This window comes from Zosterops lateralis, assembly GCF_965231275.1.
Source record: "Zosterops lateralis genome assembly, chromosome: 9".
Classification (NCBI taxonomy): Eukaryota; Metazoa; Chordata; class Aves; order Passeriformes; family Zosteropidae; genus Zosterops; species Zosterops lateralis.
The window spans coordinates 5,117,399-5,134,429 of record NC_139769.1 but is presented as its reverse complement, the minus strand read 5'-3'; the positions used below and the strand labels follow the sequence as shown (position 1 = coordinate 5,134,429).

General features: G+C 39.5%; 1 protein-coding gene across 2 annotated transcripts; it reads right to left on the bottom strand.

The window, feature by feature from the left end:
* Window positions 1-883: 883 nt before the first annotated feature.
* Window positions 884-16,983, bottom strand: NDC1 (NDC1 transmembrane nucleoporin). 2 transcript variants are annotated; one of them, XM_083867905.1, is made up of 17 exons: window positions 16,462-16,983; window positions 15,456-15,557; window positions 15,068-15,242; window positions 14,472-14,610; window positions 12,946-13,054; window positions 12,111-12,162; window positions 11,499-11,631; window positions 10,425-10,517; window positions 9,103-9,184; window positions 8,097-8,255; window positions 6,818-7,072; window positions 6,584-6,702; window positions 6,313-6,363; window positions 5,833-5,896; window positions 4,882-4,982; window positions 3,805-3,965; window positions 884-2,976 (listed from the first exon to the last, which is right to left on the bottom strand). In XM_083867905.1, the coding sequence occupies exons 2-17, from the start codon at window positions 15,505-15,507 to the stop codon at window positions 2,913-2,915; spliced, it is 1,809 nt and encodes a 602-aa protein (XP_083724031.1). In that variant the 5' UTR covers window positions 15,508-15,557; window positions 16,462-16,983; the 3' UTR covers window positions 884-2,912. The 2 variants fall into 2 exon arrangements, with proteins under 2 accessions (XP_083724031.1, XP_083724030.1); XM_083867904.1 differs by lacking the exon at window positions 16,462-16,983 and having other exon boundaries at window positions 15,068-15,651.
* Window positions 16,984-17,031: the final 48 nt, after the last annotated feature.

Sequence of the window (17,031 nt, the reverse complement as noted above, 5' to 3'; positions counted from 1 at the left end):
TATGGATTCCATACACTCACCCACCCCCAGAGCATCAGGCCCTCCCCAGGCAGAGCACCCATCCCACAGGTAGCCACCTGCAGGAGCTGGGGGAGGCCTGGCAAGCACAGAGCCCACAGACTGCACCACTTGCCTGTGACTGAACAGGTACCAGAACATTCATCAGCGAGAGCCTGGCACGTCCCTGGCTGCCCTGGGAGCCGGAGGAGCGTGGTGGGAAGTGGGAAGATGGCTGCTGCAGGCCTGGGGACACTGAGCACAGCACACACAATGCAGCCTCTGTTCAGAGCACGCAGCAACAGAATCGAAACCACTTCATTTCAAGGGGCATTCAGGCCTGGAGCCACGACTGGCACGGGGACAATTCTCCAAAGTGGCAGAGCTCCTGTTGAGGGAGTGAGTCCTGCCCGGCTCCCGTGGATACAGCAGAGTGCAAGAGCTTCAAGGACCAGAGCCTCTGCATTTGTCCACCCACAGTCTAAATTTTCAAAGCTGTATCTCAGAAAATGAAGCAAAATAGGGTGTTTTTTTCAGATTTATAACTGATTGCTCAAGAGCTTAAGCCTCTATTTCATTACTCCACTGTAACAGGAACAGGGATCTGAACCATCAACTGTATCTCTCCACAGCTGCAGTGGATATTATTTCAGGTACACTCTTGACTGCAGCTCACCTGTGGTTACCAGAATGCTGTTTCACCTGTGCATGCAGCAGGCAATCCAGCAACAAGATGCAGCTCACCTTTGAGATGATTAAACAGATGAAAAAATATCAGGGGCTTGAGGGATCCAGTTTAGTTGCAGCTACACAGAAACCAACTGTAAAAAGGCTTTATTTTTGTTTTCAGTACCCAGAATGCAGAATTGAACTCAGGAGACTCTTCCCCTACCTCACAGAGGCTTCACAGACTGATTCTTTTTGTGTTAAGACGAAGTACACAAAAGGAGTTGAAACACAGTTTGCCAGGGAATAGAATTATTCCTAATCCAAAACCAGAGTAAGATGTTATCAGTTACTCAACTTCAAAGGGCACCCAACACACACTTTATATTCTTGTACACTGTGACTCACAAGCATGAGATACTGTTAAAGATGCACTTTTAAGTTAAGGCTTAAAAAGTAAAGTCTTCAGCTCTTTAAATATTGAAGCTGTTAAAGAAACCACAGAGCAATCAGATTTTGAAAGCTCTTCTGTCATAGGGACAATGCCATGAATCACACAAATTAGCAGATATGTGCAAATCTCTGCTGCAACATAAGGACAGACCTCAGCCACTTTGCCATCAAAAAGTCATCTACATTTTAAGCCTGTTCACAAATGTAACACTTAATTGGAATTTACAGTTTATGGGTGTGGGAGTGCTGCAAAAAATACCACAGCAATAAAAATAAAAACACTGCACCTGTTGAAAAGTGTGAAAAATGTACTTGAAACTTTAATCTGCAGTATTTGGTTTACCAGTTACACCTGAGGTACCAACTAAAGCACCATTTAACTCCAGGTGCACATGGCAATGCCAAAAAATATGCAAAATAAATTACTTAATAAGTCAGGCAGGGAAGAGGCTTCTACCTGTGGTAGAAGTCAAGTGTGGGGAAGCTTTAGCTTAACCTTTAAACATTGTGAAAGGCTATCACCTTACTGTGTTTGCTATGGGCCATCTCAATGCAAAAAGAACAATATAATTCTCATTTCCACTATCAAATCTAACATCTGCAGTGTCTGTATTACAAAAAAATTACCTCTCTCTACTGAAGAAAGCAACATGCAGGTCTCACTGCAGATTCAGGAGTTTCTCTTTTACTCAAGCCTTACAGACACCCTATTACTACACAGCCACATCACATCAACATAACTAACATCCTCAAATCTTGGGTGCTCTGTTAAAAAAAAAAAAAAAAAACCAACACAACAAAAACCAGAGGAATAACAGCACTGAAGGAAAATTATAGTTTTGTTCCCCTTATCAAACTAAATTCATTTACAAGACCATTTAGCTTACTGTTCTCATCTTCATACTCCACACATTTTCCAGTATAGGTATCACAGTAACTGGAGTATGTTTAAAAACTGAATACTTAATTTTCAAATTATTTACATTTTCAGATAAAAAAAGCTTTTGATAAGTAATATTGTTCACCAGAATCTACCAATAATGTATATACCATTTTGAAAAATTTGGATGTGCTGCAAACATCCTTCCTACCCCCCAAACAGAAAGCTGTTGATCTAAACTTTATTTCTCAGTATCATTACTTGGGAGTTTTACTAAATGCAGTACTGTTTCCTGTATGTTTCTGTATAGATCAGAACTTGGTTTGCTAATTCACCTTAAAGATAAAATCTGAGCTGCTTACCTTCCAGGCAGTATTTGGGTGCTATTAATTCCTTTCTGCACACCCATTTTACTCTGAAGGAGTATTTCCAGCTTACAGAGGAGCAGCATGTTTTATTCCTGGGCACATCTGTTTCCTACACTTAAACTACACTCTTGATCTAAAAGTGTTATCAACTAAATTTATGAAGCTCTTAAACACTAAGTATCTATGTGAATCTCTCCTCAGCCCCTTAACAGAAGAGAGTAAGGAGAGAACACAGTGTGAAAAATAATGAAAGATCTGAGTGTCAAAATAACTCTGGCAATCTTAAATGTCATAGTCTTACCTAGAAAGAAGAACCGGCACTTTCTCATTTGTAAGTGACATTAAAAGAAGGCAAGATGGCAAAAATTACAAGTTTTATTATACAAAAATGATCCAAACCCATAAGAACTCTTCTACAGTTCTAAAAGTTTTGTTCTGCAACTTATACTTCCATATGCTTTTCCAAGAAGCCAAGGTAAAAAGCCTCATTAGTCCCATTTTCTTCTTAGCAAGAGTTTTGAAAAAAACAACCGTAGCTGCATCAAAATTTATTCTTTGTACTCCAGGAATTGCTGAAGTCTTTTCTTATGTTCTGTAGACACTTGTACAGCACTAGAAACAAATGCAGAATTTTACATTAAAAACAAATTTTACATTAAAAGTAGTACAGCACAAAAATAAAGTCTCAAGCCAAAATTGAGTGTACATTGTAATCAATTACACTGAAGCTAAATTTCATGAAAAACCATTTATGTTCCAAGACAAAGAAGCATTTAACTTGAAACTGTCCATTCTTTTCCTCAACAGCTTCTAAAAAATACCTATACCAGGAAACATTTCCCATTTCCTTACCTCTAAACAGCAACTGATTAACTTGCAAGGGTGATTTAGATAAGAAAGAATCTCCTAAAACGAACCCTCCTGTATATTGAGCACTTCTAAACTGAGGGACATTTCATCCCCAGAGGGAGAGATGGGCAGATACTACAGGAGGTTTCAGTCCCACATATTCTAAGGCCAAGTATGGAAGTTTGCCTGCTGGGAGAGTGGCTGAGGAAGAGCTGTTGGACAACAAGGCAGCAACGGAATTCCATTATTTGGACCCTTCATAGGATTCTCTCTCTTTGCAGAACAATTGTCTCTAGTTGATTTATTTTCTTTTCAGCAGCTCAGATTTATTAAACAAGTGGTATTCATGAACTGCTTCTAAAGAGTTCATGAAAAGTCACTAAGAAAAATTGCCCAGAAATCTATGAATAATAAATTTCTAAGGGGGATCATATATCTACACAGGAACTTTTTAAAGTTCCACAAATCAAAAAAATACTAAAATACCATGTTATAATAATGACCAGAAAGGATTTTTTTCCCTAAACTTCTCTTTTCACAGACATGAATTAAACTAAATTTAACGAGCAAGCAATCATGAGGAATTCTTACTTCAAGTGTTCTCCAAAGACAGTGGTTATCCGGTACAGGGCTGTTTTCAGAGATGCTCTAAGTGCAAATCGTAGTGTTTTGTAGGATGTGTCCACCAGACTCCCTGAAATCCGGGGAGGTTTGCTAGAAACATGTGGCAGCTTGAAATGTCTGTCTACGACCTGATGGAGGAAAAATAGATTCCTGTAATCTGTTCAATTATTTCATAATGTAACTAGTGACAGCTTTGTGTCAAATGAAGCAAAAATAAAGTGCAAGTTGAGAAATTCCACCAAGATGCACAAAAATGTTTTGGAGACTGAGCATTTCCCAGCCATCAACAGGAACACAGAAGCAAGTTCTGTGAAATAAGAGTCTCTGTTACTGAGTCTTAAGCTAAGCACATCACATGCTGCAGGAGAAACACAATTCTGTCCTGTATTATGACTTGTTTATTTCACAAACAAGGGTATTGGCTTTTTTCCCCCCGGTGCCTGTTCTTGGAATAGATGACTTACACTTTAGAAGAACTTTAATAACCTCTAAATTCTTTCCAAGAATCTCCATTAGGGCACTGTAAAATGGTTATGTTAATAGGACATGGATAGCCATGGAAATAAATCTGGATTTCTTAAAATGCACATTACACAAACATCAGTAATTTGAGAGTAGTGTCTTAGTATTAGCAGAGACACAGATTTTATCTCCTGAGATTTGCAATGTCTCCAAGTGCTCCATGTTGCACCAGGAATTGTGTGCAACCAAATAAAGTTCTAACTCTGCAAAAGATACTGTATTAGAATTGCTGCATCCCTGAAATAAACTCTTCAACTGAACACACAGTAGCATTTCTTTAAAATTAGCCATTCCATATTTTCTCCCTCCACATTTTGAAAAACCAACAGTGTTTTTATTCAGCTGTTTCATAGTGTACATAGTTGCAACCAGCTGTTTTGGTTAGATTAACTGCAGAAGAGCTGTTTTAGTGGCAGTACCTTCCATGTTATGACTAGTCAGCAAGGTTATTATGTAAAATCAACAAGACTCCTTCTCCTCTCCTAAACTTGCCCTGCAGCAAGGAAAAGTTAACAGTTTTACCTCCTGAAGAGTCAGCAACGTGTTCAGGATAGCTGGCAGTGTAGTTTGGACAACCCCAAACTGGTCTTCAGTAAAAGAGGCTGCTACCAAGTGAGACAGACCTTAAAAAAGAGATTTGTTGTAATTAATGCTTCAAAAGGTGAGAATTCAATAACAAAGATCATGGTGTTGCCTGGAGATTCCACTAGTGTGCTGGAATTCCTCAGAACTTGCTGCTGCCAGCTGCCAGTCACCTCAGCTCTGGCTCAAGGACCAAACCACTCACAGGTTTGACAAGTGTATAATAGCTTAAGTTAGTAAAGCAAGAGAGATTCCATAAAAATAATGTGTGATTCCCATCTCTGGACACTACATCCCAAGCCATCATCTTCAATCTGACACAGCATGGCACATCTGCCCATAAAACACATCACTAAGAAAACTGATCCACTTTGCACAGTCAAACGTAACAGAAGATTCTATCAATACCAGTATTTACTCATGATTTTGAAAGAAACAAGAAAAATCCAAAATGTAACTTCATACTGTCACTGTTGTTCTAATTCTCTGCAAACCATCTTTTCGTTTATTTGCCAAGTTACTACCTGATTGCCTCCCTCAGCTCTCTGACAAACAGAGAAAGACCCAGAGCCTTTAGTCAGAAAAGCTGTTGTAAAAAGGCATCATACATCTGTCACTAGAAAAAATGTAAAAGTGATACATGGGTTCACATGAGAGAGAAGCACCAGAAATCAAATTCAGGAATCTGTACAGAACATAAAGTAAGAGATCTCATGTGGGATCTCAAAACTAACAAGTGAATTAGACTTTAGTCATGTTGATGTTTGAAGTGCAGTTATGCTTTTGTCAAAAGCATTTCAAAGATTTTGTTGTTGTTGTTACATTTATAAAGCACAGAGCCCAGAGAGTTTTCCATGAAGCAACAGAGTGGATCACCTGGAAACCACTCACCTTCCAAAGCCCAGATGTGCATTTGGGCATCAGAAAAGACAGCCTGGATGGAGGCTTCTGGGTGCTGAGAAGAAACCAAAGTGTTGTGAGTGCACTTTATAAATAATATCACCAAACTCGCAGGTTTCAGAACAGACCTGCAAAGTCAACAGATCTTGAGAAATAGCCAGAAAAATCTGATCTAAAGAAGTAAAATTATTTTTGGACAGGAGCTGCCCACAATGCTACAGCTGTAATTGAGGAGGGAAAAAAAAGATGGAAGAAAAGGATATACACTAGCTACTTTTCAAGGGCTAAGAATGCTTTAAGCAAGATGCAGATTCTAATCAGATGAGTTTAAAAAAGCATTATTATTTTCTGCAGGTATGGGACAATTCTGCTAGGAAATTCACAGCAAGCAAGAAGTTGTACTTATTGAAAGCCTTTGAGAAACAAGTTTTAAAGCCAGTACCTGTGTTTCAAACACAGGACCACCCTTACCTTGCTGAAGAAATACATTATCAGCGCCCGTTTGGACAAGAAGGTTTTTATCTGAAAAGAAACAAAAGATTAAACACATCATTTGTATTTATTTAATGTACAGTTGCCCCTTCTCAGCCCTTCACACAGCACAAAGGCATTGGGACTGGAGGCAAGGATTTGTGTTATATCAACTAAGTGGAGAGGGAAGTATTCATTCCATAAAGTGGAAAATTCTTTGAGAGAGGTATCACCTAAGCTGCACCCCCTATGCACTGCAACTTTACTCCACCTGTTCTTGCTTGTTCTGAAGCCATGTGTAGAAAAATCTTGGCTGCACTGCCTCACTGCCAGTTCTTGCAGCAGAGAGCACTGGCAAAGGTTCATGGTGGGAACCATTCATTTGCTGATCTGCAAGAAAAAAGTACATTATCTTCAGAAAAACCGATTGCTGTCACTTTAATCCTCACTATGCAGCTCTCCATTGACCAGGCTACTACACTTATGGCTGTGGAAGAATCTCTACCTGAAAGTGATGTCCACAGCTTTGGTCCCCTTCTCACAACATGGGGACTTTGGACTGATCCATGCCAAGGAGACTTTACATCCACAACTCCCATCTTATAACTGAGAGCAGGAGAGCTGAAAGGTGAACCAACATCAGAGCCAGGAGATGTCTTCACAGGCATCAGGGATGGTTTAACCAGTGGAGACATGGAGGCTCTGAGAACAATGTTGGACCTCTGTGACTGGAATGACATGTCTTCTATGCCAACAGCTCCTGGTGAAAAAGAACACACTGCATGAAGACAACAGGCTGGCACAATGACATAGGAGATGGGTTTGTTATTTGATTGCTGTTTCAACAACATCTGTATCAGAACTTTTTAAGAAAGGACATGGTTAGCACTCTGGTCTTGCAAAGAAGTACACATCAACATAAGCATGGAGGGTTTTCAAAGTTCATCAGCTTAAAAACAGCAAGTGATGAGAAGGATCCATGTGGATTTATTTATTTTACTCCTGCTAGCTGACATTCCAACACTCTGCTATATATGTACATAAAGTGGGCTCTTAGCATTAAGTACTAGAGAACAGGCTGTCCATAGAAAAATGAAAAGTCGTTCTGATTAGCATGTAAGAAAAGGCATGTCTGTCTCCAAATCCAAGCATCAGCAGCACCAGGAGAAATTCACCTATGGCATATCAAGAGTGCTGTTGCCAGGGCACTGCCTGCTAAGGGATTCCATTACCTGGCAGCCTTGTGCTAACACAGCTGTGCTCCCAGGAATGATGCCCAAGTCTGGCATGTAAAACACTCAAAATGCCTGGAGGCTGCTCACAGCTCAGGAGTCAGACTGGGCTTTCCTCACTCTGCAGTGATATTAGTGAATCACACAAACATAAACAGAACCTAATTTTACCATCTTAAACTAATCATAAGAGCAGTTATGCAAATTACAGAGCATCTCTTGGCAAGACTTAAATTCTCCCTGTGCTGTGTTGAACCACTTACTGAAACTGTGATAATCAGACTTCTTTTATTCATGCAAGTATGGAAAAAAATACTGTATTGAACATAATATCATGCAAATAAACAAACTGAGTGAACATGATAATTGCAAATTTTCCAGCTATTTTGGGATTATTTCGACACAAATACCTAAGATTAATTGGGAGAGGATCTTTTTTGTTCGTATTTATTAGCAGAAATACCTCATTTTCCTCATAAAATTTAATTGAGACTAACGTACCTATTGCTACCTTCATGCTTTACAAACCTTTATGAGCATTTCCTCACATACCTGGAGTCTGTGGAGGTACTTTCAGCTCTCCCACTGGTGGCTTTGCTCTCCCATTTGCTGCTGCTGCTGCTTCTTGCTGTGCAATCAGCCTCTGAGTCAGGTCACTGAGGAGACTCAAACACTCCCGGGATATCGCAGTCCAGTTGTGTGGGTGCCCACCTGGCAGAGCACAGAAAGATCAGGGTTAATTTAACCCAGCTGCTCCTCCCTGGATCTGTTCTGACAGTGCCCATGTGCTCTCAGCAGGAGCTTCACTGTCACAGTGTTGCTCAGCTTCCAAATTGCCACAGGGCATTTGCAGTGTGACAACCTGTTTTGCACTGAGAGGAAGATGAAAACATGGACAGATTCAATGGATAACTCTAAAAAGACTTCAGTGAAACCTGCTAAGCAAGCAGGCAACACAGGCAGTTCAGCCCATCAGATCTGAAATCACTGAACAGCTGAAATGAACCAGTATCAGTGGCAATGGCAACACAGTTTTGAAGCAGTACAAACACTAGAATTCCTGATAAGGTACTACAAAAAGTTCCTGAAGGCTTCTAAGCAGTTTTAAGTGACCTCCTCTGCCATATCTGAATACAGCAAAAGGACTGTGCACTAATTGAAGTTACAGCCAGTGTTTGCTCTCATGGCTGGAGTGGTGACTCAGTATTTGTTGCCTGATTTCCCCTCACTCACACCTCAGCTTTCAGCTCCCATACACATCTCTAAGGTTATCCAGCCTGCACTATCTTCACTGGTGGTGTGAAATGGGCCCTGCTTTCAAAATCCTAAACTTGTGTTTCCTTGTGGCTGTCATTTAAGTCCAACAGACACCACAACTGGTTGAGCTTAGCAGGTGAAACAATATGAATATAGATAATCAAACATCCTTTTGGAACAGGCACCACAGGGAAGAGGCTCCTGGTTTATGTAGCATACCTTACAACATTACATAAGTTCTAAGAGCATTTGACTAATGATTTTTAAAAAGGAATCAACACAAAATAGTTTTTATAATTACCTGGCTGACTAAGGCTAAAGACTTCCTGTCGTCGAACAGGAGAATATTGGGAAAGTAACATCAAGTCTTGTAAGGCTAAAAACTACAAAGAAAGGAAAATGTTTTAGTGCAGGCAAAGTCCAATGTATTTGCTTTAAAAATATGTAGTTATCCATACAAAATCAATCCCTACCAAAGAACGAGTTCACACTGGTTAAAATTAGTCACATAACAGAAAGAGAATGGAGGCAAATCCTTAAAACCACTCTGGGTGGGGCTGCTGAGCTATTAAAAGCTTTACTGATATGTCAATTCTCAGCAGTTCAAGAAGATTTAATGCTTGTTTTATTCTAATAGCTCAGGCAGAAAGATATTAGGACACTAAAAAGTCTAAGAAAAGATCTGTTTTTGCAAACCAGAGCTCAACTACAGCTTGAAGGGTCAGTGTCTTATGGGACCAATCTACCACTGCTTTTTCATGTGATTAAACAATTCATGTGCCACACTAAAAATAACCAGATTTCTCACAATATTCAAAACTCTATTATGAATTGGACACTTTAATGACATCTGAGATCATATATTAGATCTCCTGTTGCTTTAACTGTGCTCAACTCTTCCCCACCTATCCTCGGATACTGCAGCAAAGCTTAAAAAGGTATTGCAGATATCTCCAGCCTTATCAGAAATCTGTAAAATCAGTAAAGGTAGATTTTGCATGTCCAAGAGAATATTCTTATCTTTATTTACATAACACCTCTTAAACAAGGTCTCCAATTTCTAAGTGTTATAATCAGTAAGTCCTATTAATGATTACCACAGACCAAAATTCCTCTTCTTTACTCACAGGTTTTAAGTAGCTTTTTACTATTGCCTTTTATAAAAAAAGAAACCCAGCTTCTAATGTAAGTATAGATATAATTTTAATTTCAAGACAGAACACAGATGTTAAAAGCTCAAATATATGTTGCAGAGACAAGATGTTGAGAGCACAAAGATTTGAGAAAACACCTGCTTATGTGACAAGACTCATGAGTTACAAAAAACCTGGATGCCACTAAGCTGCTGTTTTTGCATCAGGACACACTATGACACCTCTGCTGCACACCGATCTTGCCTCTAACTAACTGAATCTTCAGCTCACAGTAACAGCGTGGTGAGCACCAGCAGATGTCACTACTAAACAAATTTTCATCATTAATTGCAACAGCCTGTGAATATTCTGAGGCAGCTTTTCAAGGAAGTAACAGCTCAGTGAACAGAACTGGTACCTGGAAGATGTGACAGGATGCTCTGAAAAACACCTTTTCAGCAAACACCTGTCAGGGAAGGAGTTCAATTACCTTTATAAGGAGGGGAGGATTGCTGTTTAAGATCTTAGGCAGGCACTGGTCTGTCTCCTGAGCAAATGTTGGTTGAATGGGGAAATGATGACTCTAAATAGAAACATCAAAAGTTGTGTTATACAGAGGAAAACGCTTATGAAAGACCAGTAAACTGGCCTGGAATTTCTAACATAGAAACAAAAAGAGTTTACTCCTTTCGTTTAAAATTGAGAAATCTTAGAAAATCCAAGTATCTTTATCTTCAAATAAATGTGCTCATGTGGGCTAATCTTACAATTTCTTGCCTAACTTTTCAGTTAACACTATGAAAATATTTAAAAGCAACTTTGGAAGTTTTTTAGCTCATTAAAAAAAAAAAAACCAAAACCATGTGGATAAATAAATCTTTTTTTATCAGCCAAAAGGGCAAAGTCCATTTTATACTTTCACAGATGGATGATTTCTTTCGTCTTCCACAGTTTTATAAGCAATACAGTAATTAGAGATGTTGACAAGGTGTTCACTGGTGCTTGTTATTATCCTTTGAGACAGGTTGCTCACACTTCAGAGCTGTTGTCATGCTTGACTCATTGTTAATCTTTTCTTCACCAAATCACAACAAATACACCTTTCTAATTAAACATCTCAACTGCGCTGTATTTGCCATTTCATTCCATTAGTACTTTGCACCAATACATTGACACAGGATTTAAACCTCACTTTTTTTTTTCCCTCTTTTATCAAGTCTCATTGTGTTTTAATTAAAAATAAAATAAAAATGAAGTTAGATTAAGAATTTTTTTCCTCTCTAAGGAAATAGCTGGAAAAAGAAGCAGAGGAGTAAGAGGAGGTGGTGGCAGTAACAAAACATTAATTTTGTAAGGAGCACAGGTCTTGCTATGAGAAGAAAGGGAAAGCCAGTCAATGCCAGGCCTCTCTTGACTATTCAGTTATCAGTTACTACCTGCAGTGCATGCTGTGAAAATTCAAGAACTCACAAGGAGTTATTTCCTAGGCAGAACTGCTTTTGAAACGAAAGAATTATCTGTGCCACACTGATGATGTAACTTGAGCACTGTCACAAATACTGACCTCTGTGGCATAGATTTTGAAGAGCAGCCAGGCAATGTACCAGGTCATCAGAAGAAACACACCACTCAGCCAGGTGTGGTAAAACAAGGAGAGATCCAATAAGCCACTCAGAGTGTCAAGAGGATGTAATTTACTGCAGATAAAATAACCAAGAGGATAGAAGTATTTTAGTATTCTTATTAAGAAAAATTAATTCAATTAAGGAAAATAAATATGAAATAAGTAACAATGACTAGAGTTTTAGTCAGTTAAGGTATTAAGACTCCAGCTTCCCTATTTTAAAACAAACAGTCACAAAATATAAAAATGTGCCTCCCCCCAAAAAAAATACCACAGAAAACCAGATAAAAGTCATAGATGCAATCTGGAGTGTTTACCCTTTCCAATACTTTAAAGACTTACAGAAAAAGAAAAAAAAAGATGATTTCCTAATCACTGTTTTAATGACAACATGGTTTCTACAAAGGGATGCTGGTTCCATTAGGATTCATTTCAGAAATGGCCAGAGCTCCCCACATTCTGTGTGGAGAGGCAAAGAACTGAGTTCTGCTGCCAAACTGCACTTCCTCAGCAAAGGAACCTCTTCACAATATTCCAAGTGTCCAGACCTACCTGTCTGTATGAAGATCCATTGTGGTACATATCCACACCTTTGGGATATAACCTACGGAGTCAAAAAGAAACTCTGAAACAAATACAACACTACAAAACACACAGTAGACAAAAAAAGGAAGACAAAAGTAGAATTCATGCAGAGACAAGAGATTGGTCTTGTAATTCACATGGACAAGAAACAATCTGTCTTTGGGGTTACTTTGTTTTAAGAAATAGAAAAAAGAGAATGAAAAAAGGCTTCAGGCTAGCAGTTATACATTGAGAGATGCAGACCTTCTCTTTTATTGCCGCTTCTCAGCAGTGAGTTAATTGTGTTTCCTCACTAACAAAAGAGGGTTAATAGTAATTTAATATTAATTTTCACTACAGCCCAGGCAGCAGCAAAGTGCTTTTAAAGACTTAATGGAATCTGATATAGAACCAGCATACTTTTAATTTATCCCCCAATATAAATAAAGGGATAATAATTCTTGCATATTTTGACATCATTTAGGAGGATCATTACAACCCTAACAAATAATTCCTGATTTTTAAAAAGTCCAGTGCAAGCATCTTCATCAGCACAGATTTTTTTTTTTTATTTTTTACCACAGACCAAACTCCATTTTTATATGGGAGGGAGCCATCCTGCCTTTGTTTCCCAAGCTCCCTCCAAATAATATACAGGGCATTGGAGAGTAAAGCCAAAGTGCTGATCTTTGCCTAAAAAATGGGATGTTACAGCAACATTACACACAGAGAAGTTCTGCCACTGCTGGTGTGGCCTGGCTGATCAAAGTTTTCAAATACAGGAATTACAAATTAAGAAGTAGAGAATGTCAGGAACCCTTACCAAAAAAGTAATAAGTGACACAGAAGTTTCTAACAAAATATAGTGACTCCACACAACTGTGTTTTATCAGGAGAGGCAAAGATCTTCTGAAACGTAAATACTTGTATTGCTAAAACCAAACAAACAAAAGAAATACTTTAGTATTCCACATTCAGAACAAATCAATGAAACAGTTAATAAAAATAATACAACAAAAAAGGACAAGCTATTTGAAGGCTTAGATCAATTAAAAACTTAATTTAAGGTAATTCCAAGTGTTACATTTATTAATTATGCTCCCAATATTTCCTGACATTTTATAATAATTTCTAGTTTTTATCCTGTTTCCTACTTGTAGCAGTGAAAATGAAGAATGGGGTAGATTGACTCAATACACAAGGGAACAAACTAGAATAACCCTGTCTAATGTAAAATAAAGAAAAAAAAAAGAAAAAAAAAAAGGCATATTTAATCTACAAGATTTCATTTACATTCTAAATGTTCAATTAAAATATAGGGAAATTTTTGACAAGCCTGAGTTCCACAGTCAGTAATCATCCAAGCAGCAAAACAAATGTAACACTGATGCTTTCCTCCAAATAAACAAACTATGTGTGTTTCCAAATGACTGAAGCAACCCAGCTGACAAATGAAACCATGAAAATGAAACCATGCAAATGCAACCAAAGTGATTTAATTTTTTATTTTACTAGGTTGCATTAGAAAAAAAAAAAAAAAAAGAAAAAAAAGAAAGAAAAAAAAACCTGAAACAAACAACAAAAAATGGCGAATTAACAATAAAGAAATAAATTTTAAAAAAATTATTCTAACTGCAGCATTGCCAAAATGCTGCTTGGTTTGCTGATGAACTGAATGGTCAGCATCATGCAGCACACGTTCTCCACTAATACAACCAACCTTAGTTAAAGGAATCTCTTGCCAAATTGGCTGGACTGCATCAGTGGGAATCAGGCAAAGTTAATGGCTGCTGTGAGGCTGCAGCAACAGAAGTATTTTTAAGATGATGTTTCACTGGTACAGATTTCTGCAGGACTCCCTCGGAGGAATTAATGGAATCTCAGTTTCCATAGTGCTACACATACAAAAAGGCTTTGGATGTTGAGCTCTAAGCAAGATTTAATGCACTATTTAGATTTGAACTGAAGCTGATTTTGGTTTTTTTTTTAACTGTCAAGATTTTCAGCTTTTAGGTGACCCTTGCTGTCAGTTCCTGAAATTGATACCCAGTTTGTGCATGTTGTCTTTTCCCTCTAGTTCAGCTGCCACGTCAGCCAGCTTTAACATGCATCAGAGGGGGGTAGTCTAAATGTTAAAGAGTCACAGCACCCCAATTTCTGTGTTCATTTAAAAGGAGCTGAGCAGGGAAGAGTAGGATGAACACTGCTGGCATTTAAAGCTGGGTGTACACTTCATCTATCAGTGACAGCAGCTGCTGCTTCTGCTGCCATACTCATAAATTATCCAATTGCAATTTTTTGATCACTGTTTCACCTAAACACTTCTACAAAGATGCTTAAATCTCTTACCTGTATGATTGGAAATGGCAAATAATTCATGTTGTTAATAAGATAGAAAAGGCTGTAACTGTATCCCAAGAAAGCTCCAGAGAGTAGAAAGAAGAGGTGATACTCGTTTAGGCACATCTGAGGAACAGCATCTTCTAGGCTAAAATAGAAAACTTAAAATCAATTCTGAGTCTAAAACAAAAAGCTGTTCAAGCCCCAGGAAACTCAAATCAGAAGTTTGATTTTACTTTCCTGATCAGTACTTCTGATGATATCTTAGTAAGTTTTTGCTAAAGTAGGAATCTCACCACCTGTTTTTGTAATTTATGCATGAAATACACCCCATTAACCACAAGACCAAGACCCAGTTCAAGTGAAAAACAACTTGTCAACAACTTTCCATTAAGAACCCTGGCAATGTAGTTTTCCTGGTCCAGTTATTTCTCTGTGCATTGTAACTTTTACAAAGGGGGGTATTTTTAGTCCTTTAATAAAGAAAATCAACATGTAATTGCTGGTTTTTGAGAATATCCAAATTCTTGGAATTCTTTTTGAAAGAAACGGTCAGTAAATATATTTTACAATAAACGTTCTTTATCTTTGACACACACAGTTACCTTTCTGAAGGCGTGCAGGACACGGCAAGAAACTGGAACCTCCCTTTTGTCATGACTGTAGCACACCAAGCAACCAGCATTCCCATGATAGCATGAACAAAGGAATGGATGACTTGCTGAGGGTGAATAATTTTTCCTATCAGTGCTAAACGAGAGCATGGTATCGATGGCACAACTGTAAATAAAAACAGAAAAATCAGAAAACCAGAAAAAGATAAAAAATATATTATCTTTTTTAATGAAAGATAATAAAATCTTTCATTAAAAAAAAAGAGAGAAAAAACCCCATCATTGTCACTAAAGAACTTTTCACAGTCAGAATCAGTCACTAATTTATAAATGATCGTCCTATTTAATTTAGGATAGTTCAACAATCTACACAACCCACCTGCATAAAACTCAACGTTGAAGATGCTTATTACTATTATCACCACAGACATCAGGAAGATGCAAAAGATGACATAGGAAGTGTACAAATCATTGAAAGAATCTAAAAAAATAAAAATATTATTGGTCAGAAAATTGCAATAATACAGCAGCAACACATTAAGTAACAGAAAATAACATTTAAGCAATGGACAATAATCCACTGAGGGCCTAAAGTCAATGGACGTTCTAATCCCACATGAGGTCTGCCCAGCTACACAACACTTCTGCACAAAAGCATATTTAAACTTCATAGAAACTATTTTATACACTTAGAACTGCTTTTCTTTTGAAAGTGAACACTCAGAAGTTTGTTTAAAAAAATTAAACTGTGGCTCAAATATCATATTTCCCTTCATTTAAGAAAAGCTGCAGCCATCCAGCTACACTAAAAAGAGAAGAAAATTCTTACTGAGTAGTTCTTTAGGGGTTTTCTATTTTCAAGGGAGGAAAGAAGTCAATTCTCTCTGCCTGGAGCAGCTCAATGACCACAGGCATGGAGCTTCCAGCTAAACACCTCTCAGTTTACATTGCAGGCACTCAGGGGAAATTATTCTCACCACGCAGAGTGGCTGCTTCAGGATTTCTCTTAGGATTCAGTGCACCATAGAGAAAATGAAGCTGTTTATGGAAACAGCAGCTGCACAGGGTGAAAGGGGAAGCGTGTCCAACGACTCAGAACAGAGAACTAAAGCACTTCTCCTGTTGTCTTGGGGTGTTTTTTTCTGTAAGGGATTTACTCACACGAACTTGCAACACTTATTCCTACCTAGAGTGGACTGCGGTTGTAACACAGAAACATTTCAAAGGCCAAAGACGATTGGAAATACCAATGTAACACGATGCCACCGTCAGTTCCCGTTATCTGGGACTGAGCCCAAAACAGCAGAGAGTAGGGAAAAAAAAAAAAAATCCCAGAAACACAAACAGGTGAAAGCAAAAGCAGGAGAACGCGGGCGGGCACCTACTGGAGATCCAGCGCACCGGGTGGAAGGGGTCGAGGCCGCTGAGGACGATGAAGGCCGCGGTGCAGACGGGCAGCAGCAGCACGGACCAGGTGATGGCGGCGGCCACTCGCCAGCCCAGAACCTGGGGGGAAACAGCGTGAGGGGACCGGGACCCGCCAGCCCAGTGCCTGCACGGGGACAATGGGAGGAGGGACCGGGACCCACCAGCCCGAGGGGTGCGCAGAGTGAGGGGACCGGGGCTCACACCCCAGAACTGAGGGGAGACAGAGTGAGGGGGCCGGGGACCCACCAGCCCGGCGCCTGAGGGGAGACAGCGTGACGGAACCAGGACCGGGGGAGATCCGCCGCCACCCGCCACCTGAGGGAGCGCAGCCTGTGGGGAGCACAGCCCGAGGACCGACCTGCCGGAGCAGCACCCGCTGCCCGCCCCCCGCCGCCGCCTCCATGGCCGCGGCCCGGCCGCCCGTTCAAAGCCGCCGCCCAACGGCCCCACGTGCCGGCTTCGCGACACTTCCGCCGCGCGCCCAGGCGGCAGCCAATGGGAGGGCGCGCACGCCCGCTCTCCCCGCC